This window comes from Myotis nattereri, assembly GCF_964212035.1.
Source record: "Myotis nattereri genome assembly, chromosome: 2".
NCBI lineage: Eukaryota > Metazoa > Chordata > Mammalia > Chiroptera > Vespertilionidae > Myotis > Myotis nattereri.
The window spans coordinates 200,010,082-200,026,160 of NC_138076.1; the positions used below are offsets into that span (position 1 = coordinate 200,010,082).

General features: G+C 45.3%; 1 protein-coding gene across 1 annotated transcript in view; it reads left to right on the top strand.

Moving 5' to 3' along the window:
• Nucleotides 1–10,446: 10,446 nt before the first annotated feature.
• Nucleotides 10,447–16,079, top strand: part of SLC17A8 (solute carrier family 17 member 8) — a gene marked incomplete at both ends in the record, with an annotated part of 31,679 nt that continues 26,046 nt past the window's right edge. Inside the window, 2 exons of the mRNA XM_081084035.1 lie at nucleotides 10,447–10,547; nucleotides 15,317–15,569. Coding sequence (XP_080940161.1) covers nucleotides 10,447–10,547; nucleotides 15,317–15,569 — 354 coding nt within the window. The remainder of the gene's footprint in view (nucleotides 10,548–15,316; nucleotides 15,570–16,079) is intronic.

Consider the following 16,079-nt stretch of genomic DNA (forward strand, 5'->3'; position numbering starts at 1 on the left):
TATGCACCAAATAAATGTTAGCTTTGATAAAACTTTCTATATAAGTGGTGATTTCATGCTTTGTGATTTACTGGTCTTGAAATAATTTTAGAACAAAACAGGTCAATAAGAATTCAAACTACAACATAGAAATTTAAAAGATTATATCAGTGGCTTTCAAACTAACTGTGACATTCACTAAGAAATATCTTATAATGCAAACCAGTATATAAAATATACTGGCCAGTGTTGCTCAGTGATGGAGCATCAATCTATGAACCAGGAGGTCACGGTTCAATTCCTGGTCAGGGCACATGCCTGGGTTGTGGGCTCAATCCCCAGTGGGGGGTGTGCAGGAGGCAGCCAATCAGTGATTCTCTCTCATCATTGATGTTTCTAGCTCTTCTCCTTTCCTCTCTGAATATCTCTATATATACTAGAGGCCCAGTGCATGAAATTTGTGCAGGGGTGTGTGTGTCCCTTCAGCCCAGCCTGGACCCTCTCCAATCCGGGACCCCTTGGGGGATGTCCGACTGCTGATTTAGGCCCATTCCCAGGGATTGGGCCTAAACCAGCAGTTGGACATCCCTCATAATCCTGGACCATTGGCTCCTAATCACTCACCTGCCTGCCTGCCTGGTCACCCCTATCTGCCCCTGCTTCCTGCCAGCCTGATTGCCCCTCACTGCCTCTGCATGCTGGACTGATCACCCCTAACTGCCTGCCTGCCAGCCTGGTCGCTCCTAACTTCCCCCCCTACCCCCCCGCCGGCCTGGTCACCCCTCACTGCCCCCACTGCTGGCCTGGTTGCCCACAACTGCCCCCCTCTGCCAGCCTGATCGCCCCCAACTGCCCCCCTCTGCCAGCCTGGTCACCTCTAACTGCAACCCCCACTGGCCTGGTCATCCCCAACTGCCCCCTTCTGCTGGCCTGGTTGCCCCTAACTGCCCCCCTGCCAGCCTGGTTGCCCCAACTACTGCCCCTGCTGGCCTGGTCACCCCTCATGTCTCCCCCAACAGCCTGGTCGCCCCATGCAGCCTGCTGTTAAGTCATTTGGTCATCCCTCACTAACCCCCCTGCCGGCCTGGTCGCCCCACGCAGCCTACTTGTTCAAGCAGCCTACTTGTTCAGTCGTTTGGTCGTCCCTCACCCCCCTGCCGGCCTGGTCATAGGCAGCCATCTTGTGGGGGTGTGAGGGTTTATTTGCATATTACCTCTATTATATAGGATATATATCTGAAACAAGTTTCAGAAAATGTCTTGACATTTTAATTCTGTCCTATTTATTAAAAAGAAAGAAAGCTGGTTACAATCTCTCAAAGAATTTCATGTTGTAGTTTGAATAAAAGTGAAATAATTCAGCCCCATCTTTCTCTAAGCAGATGTAGAAACAGGGCCAGAGACTTACATGTTTCCCAAGTTGGTCAGAGCCAGGAAGAGAAGCTAGATGGTTTCCTAATCTGCAGTCCCACGACTCTGCCATGTTGCATCCTTTATGTCCTTTACTGTATGAATTCTTCTGAAGTTGCTTTTGTTGAAACGTTTATGTGGCAAGTATGCGCTCAATGCTTATTGGGTACCATAGATATATTTATATTGGAAAAATTGGCATTGAAGAGGGAAATGACAGAACAAATGTTTAGTCAAAATTAGCCTGTGGGCTGCTTCTCTGAATTGTAGATGAGGAGGGCTGGGGAGCCGGGTCAGCAGTGCTTGCAGTGTGCATCGGAATTAAAGCATGTAACCCTGAGGAGGGGTGCAGTACAAACAGCCATTTCACCAACGGGGGTTTGTTGGATACGAGAAACTTTGTCCAAAGCTACTCGGGGAGCATTTAATACTTGGGGTACAAGCCATACATGTAATTTCCTAGTGACCACATTAAAAAAAAATAGGCAGAATTAATTTTAATAATTTATTTAACTTGACTAGAGTCAAAATAGCACTTTAACATGGCATCGATATAAAATTTAATGAGATATTTGACATTTACCATATGCCTGGTCTTTGAGATATAGTTTGTTTTCCACTTAGCGCATCTCAGTGCAGGCTAGTTGCAGTTTAAGTATTCAGTAGCCAACGAGTAGCTATTGCATTAGTGTAGGTTATATGGAAGCTAAGTAGCCAAAAGAGTGAACTATGGCCATTACCACTTACTGTCTCCCAGCTCCAAATCCCTCCCTCTTGGCCCTGCTTTGTAATACTGGAGCGGGACCCTAGAGAGGCGTCTGCTTTGCCAGCTGGCAGAGTGTTACCTCCTAGGTAGAGGGCCCTGAGGTGGCGCTGCCAAGCAGTAGCGGCCAGAAGACACTTCGCCCTAGGCCCCTCCCCATTCCCATTCATAGGAGCCCTGTGGCCCCAGCAGAGGAGCTCCAGCTAATTGCATCTCAGGGCACACCTGCCGCCAGGGTGCAGCTCCTCCCCATGGGCTACTGCCATGGCAACGTGGCCATCCCTCAGGCAGCTGTCCTCTGTGGGCCATTCCCTCTACAAGTTCCTTCAGCACTGGCAGGCTGTGTTCCTGTGAGGCCAACCCTAGCACCCAGCCTGGGGCTTGGTGAGGAGCCTCTCCTAGTCTTCCGTTCCTTCATTTTTTTCACGTTTGGCTTAGAGATAGAGCCAGGGTTTTTGTTTGTTTTTGCAACTGTTCTGGACTCCTTAGAGTCCTCTTCTATACGTGGAAATCAAGCGGAAACGCCTGGTTTCCTCTGGGCAGGATGCAAAGGTGGTTTCTTTCCCGGGTCCTTGTCCAGATGGATTCGAAGAATGAAGCCACGGACAAAAGGTGGTATAGGAAAAGGTGGAAATTTATTGGGAAACTAGCACAGATTCCCAGTTGGGGAGGGGGTTCCAAAGGGGTAGCCCACTAAGGCCCTTTTTCCTAAGGTTTACAAAGGCTGCAGTTCTTTGTGTCCTGATATTCTCCTCTGGTCACTATAGTAGCTTCAAAGCTCAAACCCCATGTGGGCCCCTTGCTGGTTGGGCTTAGTGGATAGAGCGTGGGCCTGTGGACTGAAGGATCCTGGGTTAGATTCCAGTCAAGGGCACATGGCTGGGTTGCAAGCTCCATCCCTAGTAGGGGACATGCAGGAGGCAACCGATCAATGATTCTCATCATTGATGTTTCTAACTCTCTCTCCCTCTCCCTTCCTCTCTGAAGTCAATAAAAACATATATTAAAAACAACCACCCACGTGGGGCCCCTTCTTTTTCTCCTCCTCCTCTGGTAGAATTCTCCATTCCATGTGAAAATCTGTTTTCCTCTTTCTCCCTGTGGCTTTCCCCTTATCTCCTGTGAATGGGTGTCTTCCTTTCCCCTTAGACTGGCCCCTTTAGTTCTTTGTGAATGTGTGCCTTTTGCCAGCTCCAAGTCCCCAGCCAACTGTGCCTCCCTCCTCCATGGACCCCCTCATTGCTAAAACTCCCTAAACCTATTTTACCCCTAAAAATTTTTCACTTTTAAATAATCACCTAAGAATTATTTTATTAAAATGGCCCTGTTCAAGTATCTTGTGTGATTTCTGTCTTCTGACTTCACTCGCTGATATATTCCTGAATCTGCTAAGCCATTTTATTTTATTTTATTTTAAAATATATTTTTATTGATTCAGAGAGGAAGGGAGAGGGAGAGATGGAAACATCAATGATGAGAATCATTAATCAGCTGCCTCCTGCACACCCCATGCTGGGGATGGAGCCTGAAACCTGGGCATGTGCTCTGACAGAATTGAACCGTGACCTTCTTGTTCATAGTTGGATGCTCAACCACTGAGCCATGCCAGACTGGCTGCTAAGCCATTTTAAAGTAGGGCTACATGGTATGTACTTATGCTGCTAGAAAAAGCCATTTGTGAGTTATATATGCCTAGCCTATATTAAAAACTCCTTTCTTTTTTTTTCTTTTTTTGCAATTCCAATGTAGTCTTTATAATAACATAGCTAAATGGCTTCAAAATAAAAACTCCTTTCTTAAAAGAGTTCTTTTAAAATGTGCCTGAGGTGGAAATAGGTTTAGCTACTTTAATTATACCTAGTTGATGCAGCTCCAATGTATATACATTTTTTTCTTTTCTACTTTTTGGATATATTCCTTTGTGAGATGGCCTAGATCAGCCGTGGGCAAACTACGGCCCGCGGTCCAGATCCGGCCCGTTTGAAATGAATAAAACTAAAAAAAAAAAAAAAAAGACCGTACCCTTTTATGTAATGATGTTTACTTTGAATTTATATTAGTTCACACAAACACTCCATCCATGCTTTAGTTCCGGCCCTCTGGTCCAGTTTAAGAACCCATTGTGGCCCTCGAGTCAAAAAGTTTGCCCACCCCTGGGCCCTAGATTATTAGGAAAGCCAGTGTTTGACTTTCATGTAAAAGCAAATGATGTGGGAATGTAGACTGGTGCAGCCACTGTGGAAAACAGTATGGAGTTTCTTTAAAAAATTAAAAATGGAACTCCCATTTGACCCAGTGATCCCACTTCTAGGAATATAGTGTAAGAAACCCAAAACACTCATCAGAATATAGCAGCACAATTTACCATAGCTAAGATTTGGAAACAGCCTAAGTGCCCATCAACAGATAAGTGGATTAAAAAACTGTGGTGTATTTACACAATGGGATACTACCCGACAATAAAAAAGAAAGAACTCTTGCCATTTGCAACAACATGGATGGACCTGGAGAGTAGTATGCTGAATGAAATAAACCAGTTAGAGAATGATAAGTATCACATGATCTCACTCATATGTGGAATCTAATGAACCAAATAAACTGATGATCAAAAATAGACCCAGAGACATGAGCAGACTGTTGAAATTTAGAAGGAAGGCAGGGGAGGGTGGGTGGTAAGAGAGCAACCAATGAACTTGTATGAATCCTATATAATAAAAGCCTAATATGCAAATTGTCCCCTCAACCAGGAGTTATGCCAGGAGTTCGACTACTTGCTATGATGTGCACTGACCACCAGGGGGCAGTGCGGAATATGGTGGGCGTTGGCAATGCAGTGCTGGCAGTGGGCACCAGTGGAGGTGCTGCAGGCCCAGATGGGCCCTGACCAGAGCAGGACTGGGGTGGGATGGTGGAGCAGGTGAGTGGGCGGTGCCAGGCCAAGGTGGGTGCGAGCCACTGGTTGCTGGGCAGGGGCCCATCACCCCGCTGATCTGATTGCAGGGCAACAAGTAGAGGTGGCAGGAGGCGGTGGCGCGTTCGGTGGGGTGATAGGGCCCCGCAGGCGGTGACCAGCAGCAGCGGTGGGGTGGGGGTGGAGGGGGGCAGGCAGCCAATGGAAGGGAGGGAGTACCCGGCTGGCAGCTGGCAGCCACTAGGGACCCTACCCATGCATGATTTTCGTGCACTGGGCCTCTAGTATATCCATAATCCAAGGACACAGACAATGGGGTAGTGGGGGCCTGGGGCATAGGGAGGTGGGAATGGGCTGGGAGAGGTTAATGGGGGAAAAAGGAGGACCTATGTAATACTTTCAACAATAAAGATTAAAAAAAAAAAAAGAGCCCTGGCTGGGTGCTCAGTGGTTAGAGCATCTGCCTACAGACCTAAGGGTCGTAGGTTCGATTCCTGGTCAAGGGCATGTACCTGGGTTGCAGGCTCAATCCCTGGCCCCAGTAGTGGCACGTGTGGGAGGCAACCACTCGAGGTACCTCTCTCACATTTGATGTTTCTCTTTCTCTCCTCCTTCCTCCTTCCCTCCCTTCCACGCTTTAACAGCAACAACAACAAAAATAAATGAGATTGAGACTTGAATGTCTAGAATTTGAACGTAGGAATCAACATTCATACAGTCTATTCTGAGTCTGTTCTTAAAGCTGCCAGTTTTGTAAATGCAGTGGTCAAACGGGTACCTCGCCTAGCATTACTTAAATACATTTACTTTTCAAAAACAAGTGAAAAGATAGGTTTTAGGCTTGGCGCTATGAGATTCATGGGACTCAAATAGTAATGAGATACAGGCCTTACCCTCAAGGAATTTGCGCTGTGGTTATAAAGATGGCCGAGTAGGCAGACAGTTACAGGACAGGGTGACACGTGCTGTGACTACGTAGAGCAGAGACGCCCCACCTAGACTAGGCGTTGGGAAGACGTCTTCAGAGGAGTTGGGGCCTGAGCTCGGCCTTGTGTGGAGCCTTTTTAAAGTTGTTTTCGATGCGATCGAATGATTACCTAGGAATCACATTTTCCCAAAGTAAACTGGACATACTGGGGAGGGTGTTAGGCAGGTAACTCCCAAGGCCCTTTTAAATTCTGAGATTATATGAAAAGTACTTTAATTATGGTGGCAAGTTTGGTCAGATGATTTGATTACCAGGAAAAGTGCAATTAATGTTGGCTGCTTAAAACATTTCCTATTAAGCCAGGATGACAGCCAGGCAAGGAGCAAAATAAGTAAGTGTAGTATTATTTTAGAACTAATAATTTATGCCTCGTTGAACATTTCAGAAACTTAAGAATCCACACTTATGGGCTCCATAAACGTACACTGAACGGACAATCAGTACGCAGTGGGGGGCGGGGGATGCCTGGCTTAAGTGTATTTAGTCTGTGAACTACCAGAAGATGTCACTGTCTCCTAAGTAATGGTCCATCTATTGGTCCCTTTTCAGGTACATTTTTTGAACACGGATAGGCTATGACAGATTGATGAGAGTATCTGGCTTCTAGAATTTAAATGAAGAGAAGGATAGGGCCTTATAACAAATATTTGTCAAAAGTGTGTAGGTTGGTTTCTTCTTAATTATTTTTTTATAAATTAATCCTCACCTGAGGATATTTTCACATTGATTTTTAGAGAGAGTGGAAGGGATGGGGAGAGACAGAGAAAAGCATTGATGTGAGAGAGAGACATCAATTGGTTGCCTCCCACATGAGCCCAACCAGGCCAGGGATCGAGCCTTCAACCGAGGTACATGCCCTTGACTGGAATTGAACCCGGGACCCTTCAGCCTGTGTGCTAACGCTCCATCCACTGAGCCAAACCAGCTAGGGCTCATCTTAATTCTTGATGCCCTGAATGTGTGCCCTGTTCACTGCTTTATGTATTGAAATTATCTGGATACTCTGCGTTCCATCTGCACTTTCAAGAAAAGTGAAGGTGATGAGAAATCTTCCAAAAAATATTCTGATCTTGACTTCCTCCCACATTTAGGTTGCATTATTGTGATGCAACTGTATTGACTACATTAGCAGAAATTCAAGGATATTTTGGCCTTGGACACAACCTAAAAAAGCCTTGAATCTTTTTTTTTCAAGACAACATTTATGGTGGATAAAGGAAAATGAGAAAGTGTTTCCATGCCATAATAATATTAGATGAAATGAACCAGTATTTCCCCCATTACAAATAGGGACTTCTGACTCAAGTTCACACAGGTGGGAAACAAAGCAGAGATGGGATATGGACCCAGGAAATCTAGCAATAACAGTGTTGTACTCTTAACCTCTACACTAGAATCGTTGATAGTTGAAACAATATAAAGCCAGACTTTTCAGAACTGAAGCTCATGTTATTCATGTACTCATTTGGGCCTTTTCTTGAGGGCCAGGTGTGTGGCAGGCCTTCTTGAGGCGCTGGTCATAATGGTTGACTGTGATAATCCCCTGAAGAAACAAACGAACGAAATGAATGAGTCCATCAGTGTGATGAGTGCCATATATGGGTTATAGGAGCACAGGCATGTTGGTGGGAAGGCAAAACAGTGCAGCCACTTTGGAAAATAATTTGGCAGTTTCTTAAAAAATTAATGGACTTACCATATGATTCAGCAATTACACTCCTAGGTGTTTACCCAAGAAAAACGAAAAGATATGTTCACACAAAGGCTTGCACAGGAATGTTCTTAACAGTTTATTCATAACTAGAGGCCTGGTGCATGAAAATTTGTGCACTCAGGGGGTCCCTTAGCCTTGCCTGCACCCTCTCATAGTCTGGGAGCCCTCAGGGGATGTCCTACTGATGGCTTAGGCCCGCTTTCCCTAGAGAGTGGGCCTAAGCTGCAGTCTGGCCTCCCTCTGTGGGAGGTGACCAGGTGGCTGATCAGGGGATCCCCCCCCCTCAATTGCCCCTCTGCCTCTGCTGGTCGCTGCCACCCCCTACATCACCATCCCCTCCCTCTGCCCACTGGCACTCGCCTGGCACTGCCTGCTTGCCAGCCCTGACCCCCCCCCCCCCAACTGGTCGTTCCACCGTTTGGTCAATTTGCATATTACACTTTTATTATATACGATAGCCAGAAATTGGAAACAATTTAAATGTCCATCAGCAGGTCAATGGATAAGCACAATGTCATATGTCCATACAATAAAATATTCCACCGAGAAGAGAAAAAGAAGGAGGAAACTACTGATATAAGCTGCTACATGGACAGACCTCAAAATCATTATACTAAGTGAAAGAAGCCAGACACAAGAGACCACATTTTGTCTGATTTCATTTATATGAAATTTCTCAAAAAGGTACCTCTATAGAGACAGAAAGTAGCTGGATGGTTGCCTGGGGCAGTGTGGGGGATGGGAGCCAGGATTAACAATGAATATGAGGATTTCATTAGGGTGATAGAAATGTCCTATCTGTTTTATGCTTTATGGTTGTGCTTGCACAACTTGGCCAATTTATTAAAAATCACTTGTTCACTTGAAAAGGGTGAAGTACATGATATGTAAAATATACCTCATTAAATTCAGAGGAGGTAGTTGGGGAGGGGAGGGATCAAGAGGGAGGAGAGAGAGAGGAGAGGGGAGAACTGAGAATATGGGCATAAGAAAGATAGCAGAGTTGGCTGGAGTCAGGCTGTTTGGATCTGAAACCTGGCAAGTCTAACCTCTCTTAGCTCTAGTTTCCTGTCAGTAAAGTTGGGGAAAATAAATTACTAAGCACAAAGCAGTGTTAGGAGGATTATGACAATACATAAAGAGTGCTTATTAACATGGAGTTTGGACCAGAGAGCTCAATAAATATTGGCCATCATAATAATAGTTTTTATTGGTAGTAGCATTTAATCTACCAAGCATCCAGCTCTGGTTTAGATCAATTTAATTAAATCTTGGAGAAGGATTTGACCGTGGCATGCAGAGGAGAGCAGCCGGTCCTGGGGAACCTGAGACCCATAGCTTGGGGGTCATCGGGCACGTGGAGGCCGGGGGATGGGAGCACTGGGGCCTTGAGACAAGCCCATTTCTTCATGGCAGCATTGTTTATGGAGGCGTCACCCTGCCACCCATACATGTGTGAGCAACATGTGATATTTATGCCACACACTACATGCCAGATCCTATGGGGCAGAGGAGGGCGAACCTTGTCCATGAGGGTTTCTAGAGGAGGTGATGCTTCACTGAGACTTAAGAATCCCTTGACGTTACCCAGATGTGGGATGAGGAGAGCTTCCCAGGCAGAGAGGACAGCTTGAGCGAACCCCGGGGTCGACAGGGAGCTTGCTGAATTCAGGAAAGTGCTGATATGAAGAACGGAGTGACAGGAATCAAGGCTGGGGTCCCGCATGGAGGGCCTTGTGTGCTGTGATAAAGAGCTTGGGTTTATCTCGGGGACAGTGAGGACCAGTGAAGTGTTCTAAGCAGGTCCAAGACCCGCTCTGGTATCTTCAGTCAGATGTGCCCAGCGGCACCGTTGAGCCACACCTGGAGAGAACCTGCTCCCTCGATGAGGAGCACACAAACGCCCTCCTAGATGCCCGTGGCAAGTGTTTTGCATTTAGCCTCCTCAAGAACAACTGTTCCTGCAAGGACCACATGCGAGGACAGTGGCCGAAACACTGTCTCCTGGCTCCACGAGGGGCCTCAGAGGCATAATGTGGTGGCCGAGAGCCCGCCTGCAGGGCCAGATCTCGGAAAAGCAGAGGACTTGTCAATGTTCCATCCACTCCATCCCGGGTGCCTGCTGGGCTGAGAGCCCATTCATAAGCCCCAGCTGTGGGGGCAGGTATTGTGCTCGTTACTATAGCATCACCTTGGAAAGGATCACTCAGTGATCACAGCCAAGCAGGAGGAGGCGGAGGGGGATGTGGTCAGGAGCAGCAGGAGGGGCGGGAGACACTCCACAGAGGCGGTGGCTGGCCTCGCTGGTCCGGGAACACCTTGCGGGCTGGAGCCCACTCCGCCTCTCCAGCTGCGGCCCCAGGGAGGGAGCCAGGCTGCGCTCAGCCTGAGACAGCCCCACAGCTGCCGCGGAGCTGGGAGCTTGGCAAGGGGCTGGGCTCCCAACCAGACTCCCCCGGCCTGGCCTCTTCTTTTGCGGGGTGGGTGTGGAGGGTGTTGTCTCAACTTGAAAGATCCGGGCTGAGTTTCATCTCCTTCTTGATTTTAAGAAGCGACCTCCATGAGAACTGACTTCAGAGTGTCCATCAAGGAAAGCAGAGTGGTCCCCACGCTGGAAATGAGGGAGGATGACAGTTTCTGAGACTGACTGTTAAACGGCTCCGAGGTGTCCCCCGTTCAAAATGCCTTTCAAAGCATTGGATACCTTCAAAGAAAAAATTCTGAAGCCTGGAAAGGAAGGAGTGAAGAATGCCGTGGGAGATTCGTTGGGGATGTTGCAAAGGTAAAGTTGGAATGCAAACTTCAGGTTTATTTCTGAGCATTGCCAATGCTTAAGGGATTTTGCCTAATGTTTTTAAAGCCATATTTTTAATTAGGAGAAGGTGGGTCAGAGTCGATGGCTCTGGCATCCCTTCCAGCTCCAGCAGACTGTGCCTGGGGAGGGAAAGATGCATCCAAGGTATAGGCTTCTGCTTATACAGCAGGATTAGCACTTTCCGGACGTGGTGATTTATATAGCGTGTGTTTGGCATGAAATTAGGAAAGACTTAGGGAAATGACACTTCATATTAATTCTATAGGAATGAAAAATATGGTTATGTTTGGAGCTGAAATAATTTTTAAGATTTTTTTTCACTGTAAATGAAAATAAGATGTTTGCAAATTGTTTAGCTTGTCATATAAACTATATAAAGTGGTTCCTGGTTGTGTGAAAGAGAAGTGTAGTTATACAATAATTTGAAGAAGGTAACTTAAGAAATTAGTATTCTTTAAAGCAGAAAGTCTCACATGATTTCAGTGGAAAATGTTAAGTACTATCATTGAGTTAAATGTTTTGGTCCAAACAAACAAACAAAAAAATTTTTAAAAAATTAAAATATATTATTATTGAAAGGAGAGTTTACTATAAGTGAATAAATTGATGTGACATTTTAATTTGTGTTTTTTTAAAATAGGCATAGTAAGTGCCTTCCTAGGTTTTTATTCATTAATTAGTAAGCAGTCCTCATGTACAAGGTAAAATGACTCCCTTAATCTCTCTGATATAAATAAATGTGAAAAATATCCTTGCTAAGATTTTTATGTGTTTGAATGCTTATTTCTAATCATGGTAAGTGAAAATGTCACCTGGTATCTCTTTTAACTTTTCTATGTTATCTCTTAAATTTAAAAACATTAGCATGTAACTTGTCTAGGCACACTGAGGTTCATTTCACTTCTTGTGTCTTTTTTTAAAATTCTTTATTAGTTAAGGTATTACAAATGTGTCACTTCTTGTGTTTTATAACACAGGGGCTCCTGTGAGTGTTACATTTTTTATTGTGTCACTCTTTTTAAAAAAAGCATATATATATATATATATATATATATATATATATATACACATACATACACACACACATATGTTAATTTCAGAGAGGAAGGGAGTGGGAGAGAGAGAGAAAAACACCAATGATGAGAGAGAATCATTGATTGGCTGCCTCCTCCAGGCCCCACACTGGGGATTGAACCCGCAACCTGGGCATGTGCCCTGCCCAGGAATCAAATTGTGACCTCCTGGTTCATAGGTTGATGCTCAACCACTGAGCCACACCAGCTGGGCTATTGTATCACTCTTGATGAGCTTTCATAGTCAGAGAACTGGGTTGGGCACCTTATTAATTTAATGATTAAAAACAAAAAGCTTCTAATCAGACCCCATTATCACGTATAGATGAAAACCTAGTTTAGTGAAAGCATGAGAAACCTGCCAAACACAGGCCATGATTGAAATAACCCATTCTTTTTTTTTTTTTTTAAATATATTTTATTGATTTTTCACAGAGAGGAAGGGAGAGAGATAGAAAGTTAGAAACATCGATGAGAGAGAAACATCGATCAGCTGCCTCCTGCACATCTCCCACTGGGGATATGCCCGCAACCCAGGTACATGCCCTTGACCGGAATCGAACCTGGGACCTTTCAGTCCGCAGGCCGATGCTCTATCCACTGAGCCAAACCGGTTTTGGCAAAATAACCCATTCTTTTAAGAGTGTTTTGTCCGTCCTGTTGAGCTCCCCCTGCAGTGGCACCTTGTCGTGGTGGAGTTCATTCGATGAAAAATGCAGACAGGATGCACGGTGGCGTCACTGGCATAGTCACCTGATGACAAAGGAATCTGACAAAGTCAGGAAGGAAAACCATGACTTTGGACCATGGTCACCATTTACAATCACCAGACTCTCTGTCTTGGCTTATGAAATACTCGGCAAAGAGTTCTTAGGAATTTTCTTTTCCAACTTTAATTGTTATTTTGAAATTCTGTTGGTTTTCTTTTTTTTTCAGTAAGAGACTTCTCTTCGGAGCAGGTTTTGCTGTTTGAGTAGATGAGCCGCTTAAAAATCCTTTTGTTTACCAGCTGGTTTACTTAGGCATATAACACAATTACTCATTTCCAAGTTGTGCGACCTCAGCCTAGAACCGAGCTCTGTGTTTCGGACTCTGAACAGTTTTCTCGGAACAATCACAGTCCCTGTGCTTGGGATAGAGAGTGCTCTCAATGCACGCTGGACATTAGCATTGCCCTCACAATTGTAGGACGACTTTAGCCGAAATAGAGCCAAATTCGGACCCCTTTTTTCAGTGATCCCTACAGGGGAATTACTGGCCTGGGAAGGAAACAAAGGCATTAATGGGCCAGGGATCTGAGTTGATGCTCAGCTCTAGGGGTCTTTGAGCTGGGCTCCAGAATTAGGGCTCCTCAGTGAGACCAGCTCTGCCACGCACTTGGTGTTAACCTCAAGTCTGCAAGGTAATTACATATAAAATGTTTTGCCCAGAGCCTGGCATCTAATAGTGGACATTCCCGCCCTTGTTGATTTTTCACATTAAGCCAGTGGACAGAATCCAATGTAAAAAAAAAAAATCACAAAGCATGATTTCCTGTTGTGTAAGGGACAAGGATAAGAACATTTCGAAGTTAGAAATACCGACTTTCTAACTTAGCATGCAAGGTGCATCGTAGATGTCCGCTAATGTTGGAGACTGAGAACATCATCTGGAATTTGTGAGTTCCTCTTGAACCCCAGAGAGTTGCTCACGGTCAAGGGCGTGGCAGGTGCACAGGGAAGTGTTTGAAGTTCCCACGTGAGGCTGTTACAGTCAGGCACTGGTGGGCTTCCTTGAGAGCAGTCATTGATGAGAAGCAGCTGACCAACTTCATCAGCTAACGGGACAATAATATTTTAGAAGTGTGGGAAGAAAGATGATGCACTCACTTATTGTCCAGTATTGGAACACATGGCATAGAAGGCATCAACTTGGGAAATGAATGTCTAGAAATTGATAGACAGATTTGTCCAACTTATATGACAACATGGGTGTCCTCTATTTATGTGTAATAAATGATAATAGCAAACACGATGGCCCAACTACTATGAACTTATTTAGTTTTTTAAAAAAAAATATTTTATTGATTTTTTTTTACAGAGAGGAAGGGAGAGGGATAGAGAGTTAGAAACATCAATGAGAGAGAATCATCAATCAGCTGCCTCCTGTACACTCCCTACTGGGGATGTGCCCGCAACCAAGGTCCATGGCCTTGACCAGAATCGAACCTGGGACCCTTCAGTCCACAGGCTGATGCTCTATCCACTGAGCCAAACCAGCCAGGGCCTGAACTTATTTCGTTTTAACAGTGCTTTGAGGTAGGGCCGATTACAATCACAGTTTTACAGATGAGGAAGCTGAGGAACAGAGAGGTTAAGTAAGTTGCCCAAGGTCACACAGTTTATAAGTGGCAGCGGCGGCTTTCAGACCAGACGTTCTCTGCCCACCATCGTCAGTCATGACACTATGCTACCTCTCTAACGAACTATCTTTGCTCTTCCCACTTGCTGTCTTGAAATTTAACCACTCATTTAGGTTTAGGGAGTTATTTGGGCCACAGTGTAGCCAGCAACCTCTGGATCTTCAGGCAAGTGTGGGCTTTTCTCCTGATCTGTTGTAGTACTGAAGACTTTCCCCAAGGGAGACTGCGGGGGATTCTGCTCTCCTTGTAAGTACTTATACTTTCCCTTTAAAGAGGTGGAACCAATACTTTCCGAGCAGAAGTGGCCACCTGTGCAGGTCCAGAGGGTTCCGAGGAATTTAGGGTATTGGATGTTCAAGTGCATCTATCCCCTAACCCAAGTCTCAGATACCCTTTCATCCAGGTTCTCAGGATACCATTTCTTATCAGGATCTCAGCTTTGGTGTAAGAGACCGACCTAAGCTCAGAATTCCACCTTCTCTGGAGTTCTGCTGTTTTGTTTTTTAAAAAGGAAGCTTTTGTTCTGGAATAATTGTAGACTCACAGAAACTTTGTAGAGATAGTACAGAGATGTTCTATATACTCCTGACTTGGTTTCCATAATGTTCACAGCTTCCATTACTATGGCACATTTGTCAAAACTAAGGCACCAACATGGATGAATTACTAATTACACTCCACACTTTATTAAAGTTGCATTACTCTTTCCACTGATGTCATTTTTCCTGTTCCAGGATCCAATCCAGATACCACATTGCACTTAATTGTCCTGTCCCCATGGTCTCCTCTGATCTGTGTCTGTGTCTCAGCCAGTTCCTGCTTTTCATGACTTGGACGGTTTTGAGGAACACTGACTGGGGATTTTGTAGACAGGCCTTCAGTTTGGGAAATCCAGTGAAGCACATTGTTGGAGACACAGTCTCTGGTCTTGGGTCCGCATCCCATTTCAGATGACCTAGTTTCCTCATCTATAAAATGGCAAGATAACACTACCTACTTCATGGGGTTGTGATGAGATTGCAATGACCGAATGCCTATCAACGGGCAACACAGGATCCAGAATATCGGTCATTTTAGCCTTTACAATGTATTTTAGTAAGAATAATGATGATGGTAACAGTAATAACATTAAAAAATGCAGGCTGCACCCTACTTTGTGTTTCCCTTCTCCTTTTTTGGGACACTTTTTTCTTTGTGAATAGTACATTTTGTTTTTCTCTATTCCTGACCTTTCTTCTCTGCCCATGCCGTTTCCACTGTAGAAAAATCGATGGGACCAACGAGGAAGCAAATGACATCGAGCTGGATGAGGAAGGCAGGCCAGTGCAGACGTCCAGGCAGAGCCCCCCGCTCTGCGACTGCCAGTGCTGTGGGGTCCCCAAGCGGTACATCATTGCCATCATGAGCGGGCTGGGATTCTGCATTTCCTTCGGGATTCGGTGCAACCTCGGAGTTGCCATCGTGGAAATGGTCAACAACAGCACCATCTACGTTGATGGAAAACCGGAAATTCAGGTCAGGGTCAGTCTATGGTGGGAGCTCTTTTGGCCAAAGCTGTGCAAATATTTTGCTACGTGAAAGAAGCTCTGCATCTCTTTCATTGATGTGACAAAAGTGTAGAGTGGCTACCATGTGCCGGGTACCATGCAAGGTGATTAGATGCTGAACAACGCAGGCTGGGCCCTGGTTCTTACAGAGACAGACAAACAAGCGATTATAATTTGGGGATCTAGGTGCTATGTTGGAGTGTTCAGAAGGGTCGGGATCATACAGGGGAAGGGACCTAGTACAGACTTTGATATTGTGAACGAATTCCCAGAGAAAGTGATGGCTGGAGCTGAAGGATGAGGAAGAATTTGACAGAGGGTTTTGGTGGGAGAGAAAGAAGAATCTTTGAAGAAAAGGAATATCATATGTCCAAGTCTGTAGGTGGAAGGGGGGGGGGGAGATAGAGAGAGAGAGAGAGAGAGAGAGAGAGAGAGAGAGAGAGAGAGAGAATGACAAGTTTAGAACTGAGACAGGAGT